The sequence below is a fragment of the Ochlerotatus camptorhynchus genome, unplaced genomic scaffold (assembly GCF_037179485.1).
Source record: "Ochlerotatus camptorhynchus isolate MF236.1 unplaced genomic scaffold, CSIRO-AGI_Acam_v1.1 ptg000062l, whole genome shotgun sequence".
NCBI classification, from domain to species: Eukaryota; Metazoa; Arthropoda; class Insecta; order Diptera; family Culicidae; genus Ochlerotatus; species Ochlerotatus camptorhynchus.
This window is the reverse complement of record NW_027040552.1, coordinates 6,607,299-6,615,619: the sequence shown is the minus strand read 5'-3', so window position 1 is coordinate 6,615,619 and position 8,321 is coordinate 6,607,299. Positions and strand designations below refer to the sequence as shown.

General features: G+C 41.0%; 2 protein-coding genes across 2 annotated transcripts; one reads left to right on the top strand and one right to left on the bottom strand.

The window, feature by feature from the left end:
- Nucleotides 1-955: 955 nt before the first annotated feature.
- LOC135717582 (small glutamine-rich tetratricopeptide repeat-containing protein beta-like) lies at nt 956-2,203 on the bottom strand. The gene is made up of 3 exons (XM_065239716.1): nt 1,735-2,203; nt 1,238-1,654; nt 956-1,175 (listed from the first exon to the last, which is right to left on the bottom strand). Exons 1-3 carry the CDS (start codon nt 2,058-2,060, stop codon nt 956-958), a joined length of 963 nt encoding a protein of 320 aa, XP_065095788.1. The 5' UTR covers nt 2,061-2,203.
- A 3,549-nt stretch (nt 2,204-5,752) lies between these two features.
- LOC135717555 (small glutamine-rich tetratricopeptide repeat-containing protein beta-like) lies at nt 5,753-7,453 on the top strand. The gene is made up of 3 exons (XM_065239692.1): nt 5,753-6,313; nt 6,394-6,810; nt 6,873-7,453. The coding sequence occupies exons 1-3, from the start codon at nt 5,988-5,990 to the stop codon at nt 7,090-7,092; spliced, it is 963 nt and encodes a 320-aa protein (XP_065095764.1). The 5' UTR covers nt 5,753-5,987; the 3' UTR covers nt 7,093-7,453.
- The last annotated feature ends 868 nt before the right edge of the window (nt 7,454-8,321 follow it).

Sequence of the window (8,321 nt, the reverse complement as noted above, 5' to 3'; positions counted from 1 at the left end):
TGTTCTAAAGCAAAATAAAACAAATAAAAGTGGGCGATTATGTTGAACAACATTGGTGTCTTCGATGCATTTAAGTCCAGATTTAAATACGCTGCAGACACTAAGATTATTTCAACTAATTGTGCGCTTTTATTTGAATTATCGCCATCACATGATTCGGATGCCATCACATCCGTATTCAGGGATCAGTCTTTCATCCAGGGACGAGTTCTTCACCGTCCTATCTTTCGTCGCGAATATAACTGATAGGCATTCTTCCGCAAAACCGCCCGGAACAACGTGTGAATGTCGCCAGCTCCAGTGTCGCTCTGTCCAGCGGAAGAACTACCAACTTCTGCGCCTTTGTCACCGCCAACCGTTCCGGCTTGGCCAGGTTCCACCGGACAATGTTTCCATTCTTATTCGCCACGAACAGAAACCGATCATCGTCAGTGAGAGATGCTGTCAAATACAATTGATTTCGATATTGTTGCTTTTGAAATTAGCTCAAACATCAATATTTAAACATGCTTTCAATTTACTTTGAATAATGCTTATGTTTAGACAATAAACATTTACGGTTTTGATTTAAATAATCAAAACTAATATCTGTGATCAGCTTGTTTCTGTAATGTCTTGATTTTACAGAAACAAAAAAAAACGTTCAGAAGTTGCAGCGCTTAATTGCAACGAATGATCATTTCGTTCGCTTTACTAGTGGACATCGGTAAATGGTTGAAATCGCATGCTAGGGGAAATCAATGAAATGTCGGCCTAAATGTTCCTAATTTGGGCCCATACATAAATTCAGCAATCGAATAAATTTTCAATGGCAACCAAAAATATCCATTAGTACCGTCCCAATGACGCGTTCATCTAGATAAAATTGATAAATAGCAGATTTTTAGCGATGGGCCAAATCTTAGATCCATAGGCCAATATTAGAGCCATTTCCCCTATATCATCTCTCCGTGACTTAAGATTCTGCCGGTGGCGGAGGTGGTGGCTGCTGGTTATTATTATTGCCATTTTGATTGGCACCACGAGTGCTGCCGCGAAAGAGCGCTCCACTCTGCTCCATCTCATAGATCACGTTGGCAAACACATCCGGATTGTGACTCCTCATTTGCTCTGACAACAGCCTGCCGGTTAGTAGTGCGGCACGCATGCTGTTTATGCCACCAAGCTGACCCATCCTAAAATGAGAGGAAAATTTTGAAAATATCGCATTGAAATCGAAAGTTACGAAGAATCTTACATGTTCTGAACCGACGGATCGTCCATGATCCTTGTGAACAAGCTATTGATGGCAGGGTTGTTCAAAGCAGCGGTATAGTCGATTATGACTGTATCGGTCAATCCTTCGTCACCGCCTGCTCCAATTGGAACCGAGCGGTGTTGCTCCAGTCTTTGGTGCGTGACACTCACGTTGTTTTTGTAGTCTTGGTTATCCGGTTGGATCCGCAAAGCATTCTGGTACGCTTCCAGAGCCTGCGCGTATTTGTTCATCTTCGAGTAGGCCAACCCGAGACGCCCGTACGCTTTGCTGTAATTCGGATCATACCGCAGTGACATGTGACAATCGTCCGCTGCACTCTGGTAATCACCCAGAAGGGTGTAGGCCGCTGCACGGTTGCAATAGAACACCGGATTAGTTGCATCTTCGCTGATGGCTCTGAAAGAATGTGTTCAATGTTTGTTGCATCAGCACAAAATAACAGAAGAGACAAATTATTGCTTAATCCCACTACTTACTTGCTGTACGTGTTCATCGCTTCTTGGTACTTCTTCTCCTTTATCAACCGGTTTCCTTCGTTCTTCAGGTTCTCCGCTTCCTGCTTCCGTTTCGGTGAGACATACCTGAGCGTACTCTGGTAGACTTCGAACAAATCGATGTGATTCAGTGGATTTTCGTGGCTGTTGTCACCTTCTTCCTGTCCAATTTCGTTGACATTTTCCAAGCACTGTATGGCCACCCCTAAGCTTTCACGGGAGTTGGAACTTAAGTTCGGCTGCCCTAGTTGTCCGTTCAGGAAACGTATAAACGACCGCACGAAAAACTTTTCCTCGATATTACTCATCCCTTTGTTGTTCTTTGGATTTTACTGCGGGACAAACCTTCGGGTATTACTTCTTCTTCTTCTTCTTTCCTTTATTTAACGTCGGTCTCTGTTCCGCAATCTAGTGCCAACCACCGACGGACATCGATTCTTCTTCTTCTTCATTCCTTTAGTTAACGTCGGTCTCTGTTCCGCAATCTAGTGCCAATTAAAGAGTCTAAATTTATAAAAAGGCGACATGTCAAAATTGGAAAAATCGGTTGTCCGTCAAAGTCATAGGAAAAGTCATTCTAATCGAGCAGAAGACCTGTCAAATGGATAAGATGTCGTCTCTTTTTAAATTCAGGCTCTTTAGTGCCAATCACCGACGGACATCGATTGCCATCCATTGATGGCAATCGAATGTGCAAGGAAGGCAGCTTCCACACCAGCGTAGGATATCGCATCCATTTCAACACACATGGGCCGGGACCAACGGCTTTACTTCCCTTCCGAAGGAAGGCGTGACCAGAGATTTGTATGGCTCATGAAGAGCTTGAATTTATAAAGAGATGACATGTCAAAATTGGAACAATTGATTATCTGTCAAAGTCATAGGAAAAGTCATTCCAATCGAGCAGAAGACCTGACAAATGGATAAGATGTCGCGTTTTTATAAATTCAGGCTCTTTATTGCCTCAGAAAAATCTCACCGACCTCGGCTGGGATTGAACCCAGACACATTGGGGTGAGAAAGCAGTTACGTTTACCACTACACCACCGGCGCCGGTTTCGGGTACTGCTGGCCAGGAAGCGGAGTGAAATTTTCCACGGTTCACTTATTGGTCGGAATCAGGGGCGGTATGTGCATTCGAATGGGTCTACTGAAAATCCATCAATGAGATGTAAACTAAAGAGCCTGAATTTATAAATAGACGACTTTTCAATAGACTATCCGTCAAAGTCAAAGTCGGATTGATGTCACAGAGCTGCCAGGTGGTTTTATAAAAAATCTGTATCCACTCTATTAAAAAATCTGTATTTTCTGTATTGACGATTTTTTTCTTAATTAATCATGTTTTGTTGTTTTACAAATACAGTGCATACAAAATAACCATAAAAAGTGCTTAGCCACCTATTCGGGCTATCGTACTAACCATACGGGATATAATTGCGCCATTTGTGATATCATCCGTACTTATTTATAAGAGTGATATGAAGCCGTTTGAAAATGTATGGAGATTTTAGTTTCTACCCGCATAAACAATAACCATAAGAAGCGCCTAACCGCCAATTCGAGATATCATCCCAACTTTATGTGGTATGCTCATACTATCTATGATATTGTTATTGTATGGTACCCGTTTATTAGGGTATTCATTATCTTCCTGATAAGCAGTTTTAAATGCAAAAAAAAGTGCACGAGTTCATTACTATTTGATATTTTTAATATAGATGAATACAATTAATTACATCATTTGTGTGGTAGTTACACCGAAAAGTCAAGAGATGTCGCCCCGTCAGTGCTGGTAAAATCATTTTTGCAGTATGGAGAATATCAGAAAATCCGCAATTTCTTACGAAATACATTTTCAATGCAAGTAAAATGTTTACGAGTACTTGTATTTGTACCATTTTAATGTGCTCGGGCACTTTTCTTGTATTTAACATACATGCTTATATTGGAAATATTCAATTAATAGGCGAATCCAATAGAAACTAAGCGATTGTTTCAGCTTCTGGCGGTGAATAGGAGAACCAACAAAAGAGTGATGAGGGTGGAAATTTTCATCGTGAAGCAAAGGAAGTGGAAAATGTTTTTACCTTTTCTGATTAATTTATCCATCGCAGGTGCTTGAAATCATCATCCACGTGGAATATTTTGTTTTCTGTATCGGGTTTGCAGTGAACCGTCTGGTGCTTCCATATATTTTTGATGAGAAAAATTAAGATTTATTAAATTGTCCCAGCGGTTGTGATCTTCCGGATTTTTTATTTGTGGTTATTTCAGCTGAAAATCAGTTCTGATCTGTAGATAATCGAAAAATAAGACCACTCCCGATGGAAATTTGCAAGTTGTGCAATAAAATGTACATTATTTTGGGTTTTGAAAATCGTCATTATGGTGTAAACAAATGGATTGGATGACATTTCCTCTCAAAATCGGCTAGCGCACTCTACATTGATGGTGCACGAAAAGAGCCTATACTGTAAATCCCCATACAATCAAAAAAGTTATTTTGGCTTTATAAATTTGTTTTTTTTTTTTTTCTCAAGCATTTTATAAAAATCTGTATTGTAATTTAAAAATCTGTGATAAATCTGTATTCTGTATCGGGTCTGTATTAAGATTAAAAAATCTGTATAATACAGATAAATCTGTATAAATGGCAGCGCTGGATGTCAATGTTGTTAATTTGTCAACTTGTCACTCCCAACACAGTTTACCCATTTTTGGGTAGGTTCAGTTTTGACGGATCTGGATGGATTGTACCCAAATTTGGGTAGTTTTGAAATAGCGTGCATTTGACAGGTCTTCGAGCTGAACATTGCATTAGGTCCTAAGTAACATATGTCGATTCTATTCGCCGACTTTCTCTTTCGTTAATAACTTGAGCACATAACCGTTCCTTGTTGTGTTTGTCGTATTAGATGCTAGATAAAACTTTGTGCTGAAAATACCTCGGAATGTCTTTACATGGCCGTGGGGATACAAAGAGAAAGTCGACGAAGAGAATTTGTCAATGTTACTTAGGACCTAATGCAATGTTCAGCTTGTCTTCTGCTCGATTGGAATAACAAACTTTTCCTATGACTTTGACGGATAGTCTATTGAAAAGTCGTCTCTTTATAAATTCAGGCTCTTTAGTTTACATCTCATTGATGGATTTTCAGTAGGCCCATTCGAATGCACATACCGCCCCTGATTCCGACCAATAAGTGAACCGTGGAAAATTTCACTCCGCTTCCTGGCCAGCAGTACCCGAAACCGGCGCCGGTGGTGTAGTGGTAAACGTGACTGCTTTCTCACCCCAATGTGTCTGGGTTCAATCCCAGCCGAGGTCGGTGAGATTTTTCTGAGGCAATAAAGAGCCTGAATTTATAAAAATGCGACATCTTATCCATTTGTCAGGTCTTCTGCTCGATTGGAATGACTTTTCCTATGACTTTGACAGATAATCAATTGTTCCAATTTTGACATGTCATCTCTTTATAAATTCAAGCTCTTCATGAGCCATACAAATCTCTGGTCACGTCTTCCTTCGGAAGGGAAGTAAAGCCGTTGGTCCCGGCCCATGTGTGTTGAAATGGATGCGATATCCTACGCTGGTGTGGAAGCTGCCTTCCTTGCACATTCGATTGCCATCAATGGATGGCAATCGATGTCCGTCGGTGATTGGCACTAAAGAGCCTGAATTTAAAAAGAGACGACATCTTATCCATTTGACAGGTCTTCTGCTCGATTGGAATCGATGTGCGGTAAAAGAGGTAAGGAGAAAGGAAACTAGTGAACTCTTTCATTCTGACGGTGTTCTTATGCAACAGCAGACGTGACGTCACGTCTGTTGCTGCATAAGAAGACGCGAGAACGAAAGAGTCCACTAGTTTCCTTTCTCCTCACCTCTTATACCGCACATCGGATTGGAATGACTTTTCCTATGACTTTGACGGACAACCGATTGTTCCAATGTTGACATTTTAAATTTAGACTCTTTAATTGGCACTAGATTGCGGAACAGAGACCGACGTTAACTAAAGGAATGAAGAAGAAGAAGAATCGATGTCCGTCGGTGGTTGGCACTAGATTGCGGAACAGAGACCGACGTTAAATAAAGGAAAGAAGAAGAAGAAGTAATACCCGAAGGTTTGTCCCGCATTTAAATCCAAAGAAATTGTACCGTGAGCGGTCTTAGCCGTCCAAAATAAGGACAACACAAAGAAAAAAAAAATCCAAAGAACAACAAAGGGATGAGTAATATCGAGGAAAAGTTTTTCGTGCGGTCGTTCATACGTTTCCTGAACGGACAACTAGGGCAGCCGAACTTTAGTTCCAACTCCCGTGAAAGCTTAGGGGTGGCCATACAGTGCTTGGAAAATGTCAACGAAATTGGACAGGAAGAAGGTGACAACAGCCACGAAAATCCACTGAATCACATCGATTTGTTCGAAGTCTACCAGAGTACGCTCAGGTATGTCTCACCGAAACGGAAGCAGGAAGCGGAGAACCTGAAGAACGAAGGAAACCGGTTGATAAAGGAGAAGAAGTACCAAGAAGCGATGAACACGTACAGCAAGTAAGTAGTGGGATTAAGCAATAATTTGTCTCTTCTGTTATTTTGTGCTGATGCAATAAACATTGAACACATTCTTTCAGAGCCATCAGCGAAGATGCAACTAATCCGGTGTTCTATTGTAACCGTGCAGCGGCCTACACCCTTCTGGGTGATTACCAGAGTGCAGCGGACGATTGTCACATGTCACTGCGGTATGATCCGAATTACAGCAAAGCGTACGGGCGTCTCGGGTTGGCCTACTCGAAGATGAACAAACACGCGCAGGCTCTGGAAGCGTACCAGAATGCTTTGCGGATCCAACCGGATAACCAAGACTACAAAAACAACGTGAGTGTCACGCACCAAAGACTGGAGCAACACCGCTCGGTTCCAATTGGAGCAGGCGGTGACGAAGGATTGACCAATGCTGTCTTAATCGACTGTACCGCTGCTTTCAACAACCCTACCCTCATTAACATGGCCACAAGGATGATGGACGATCCGTCGGTTCAGAACATGTAAGATTCTTCGTAACTTTCGATTTCAATGCGATATTTTCAAAATTTTCCTCTCATTTTAGGATGGGTCAGCTTGGTGGCATAAACAACATGCATGCCGCACTACAAACCGGCTGGCTGTTGGCAGAGCAAATGAGGAGTCACAATCCGGATGTGTTTGCCAACGTGATCTATGAGATGGAGCAGAGTGGAGTGGTCTTTCGCGGCAGGGCTCGTGTTGCCAATCAAAATGGCAATAATAATAACCAGCAGCCACCACCTCCGCCACCGGCAGAATCTTAAGTCACGGAGAGATGATATAGGGGAAATGGCTCTAATATTGGCCTATGGATCTAAGATTTGGCCCATCGCTAAAAATCTGCTATTTATCAATTTTATCTAGATGAACGCGTCATTGGGACGGTACTAATGGATATTTTTGGTTGCCATTGAAAATTTATTCGATTGCTGAATTTATGTATGGGCCCAAATTAGGAACATTTAGGCCGACATTTCATTGATTTCCCCTAGCATGCGATTTCAACCATTTACCGATGTCCACTAGTAAAGCGAACGAAAATGATCATTCGTTGCAATTAAGCGCTGCAACTTCTGAACGTTTTTTTTGTTTCTGTAAAATCAAGACATTACAGAAACAAGCTGATCACAGATATTAGTTTTGATTATTTAAATCAAAACCGTAAATGTTTATTGTCTAAACATAAGCATTACCCTAATAAAAAATAACCATAAACGAACGATAACCCAAATCATTGAACTATTCCACAAATGGTTTGGATGATACCCAGAACACGTCGTTAAGCAAATTAACCATACAATTTTTATTAGGGTATTCAAAGTAAATTGAAAGCATGTTTAAATATTGATGTTTGAGCTAATTTCAAAAGCAACAATATCGAAATCAATTGTATTTGACAGCATCTCTCACTGACGATGATCGGTTTCTGTTCGTGGCGAATAAGAATGGAAACATTGTCCGGTGGAACCTGGCCAAGCCGGAACGGTTGGCGGTGACAAAGGCGCAGAAGTTGGTAGTTCTTCCGCTGGACAGAGCGACACTGGAGCTGGCGACATTCACACGTTGTTCCGGGCGGTTTTGCGGAAGAATGCCTATCAGTTATATTCGCGACGAAAGATAGGACGGTGAAGAACTCGTCCCTGGATGAAAGACTGATCCCTGAATACGGATGTGATGGCATCCGAATCATGTGATGGCGATAATTCAAATAAAAGCGCACAATTAGTTGAAATAATCTTAGTGTCTGCAGCGTATTTAAATCTGGACTTAAATGCATCGAAGACACCAATGTTGTTCAACATAATCGCCCACTTTTATTTGTTTTATTTTGCTTTAGAACATAATTTATAATAATACAATGACGTGATTTTCTATACATAATCATTCAAAAATATTCATGTTTATTTTTCTTCTAAACATTGATATCACATACCACAGACAAACAGACGTAACTCTTTGAAAAAGTTTTTCTTGAAAACATAGTATCTCAAAA

Coding starts and splice junctions, on each gene's coding strand:
- LOC135717582 (XM_065239716.1), bottom strand. CDS start 2,060: ATGAGTAATATCGAGGAAAAGTTTTTCGTGCGGTCGTTTATACGTTTC. Junction 1,655..1,734: donor GCGATGAACACGTACAGCAA/GTAAGTAGTGGG, acceptor ACATTCTTTCAG/AGCCATCAGCGAAGATGCAA. Junction 1,176..1,237: donor GATCCGTCGGTTCAGAACAT/GTAAGATTCTTC, acceptor CTCTCATTTTAG/GATGGGTCAGCTTGGTGGCA.
- LOC135717555 (XM_065239692.1), top strand. CDS start 5,988: ATGAGTAATATCGAGGAAAAGTTTTTCGTGCGGTCGTTCATACGTTTC. Junction 6,314..6,393: donor GCGATGAACACGTACAGCAA/GTAAGTAGTGGG, acceptor ACATTCTTTCAG/AGCCATCAGCGAAGATGCAA. Junction 6,811..6,872: donor GATCCGTCGGTTCAGAACAT/GTAAGATTCTTC, acceptor CTCTCATTTTAG/GATGGGTCAGCTTGGTGGCA.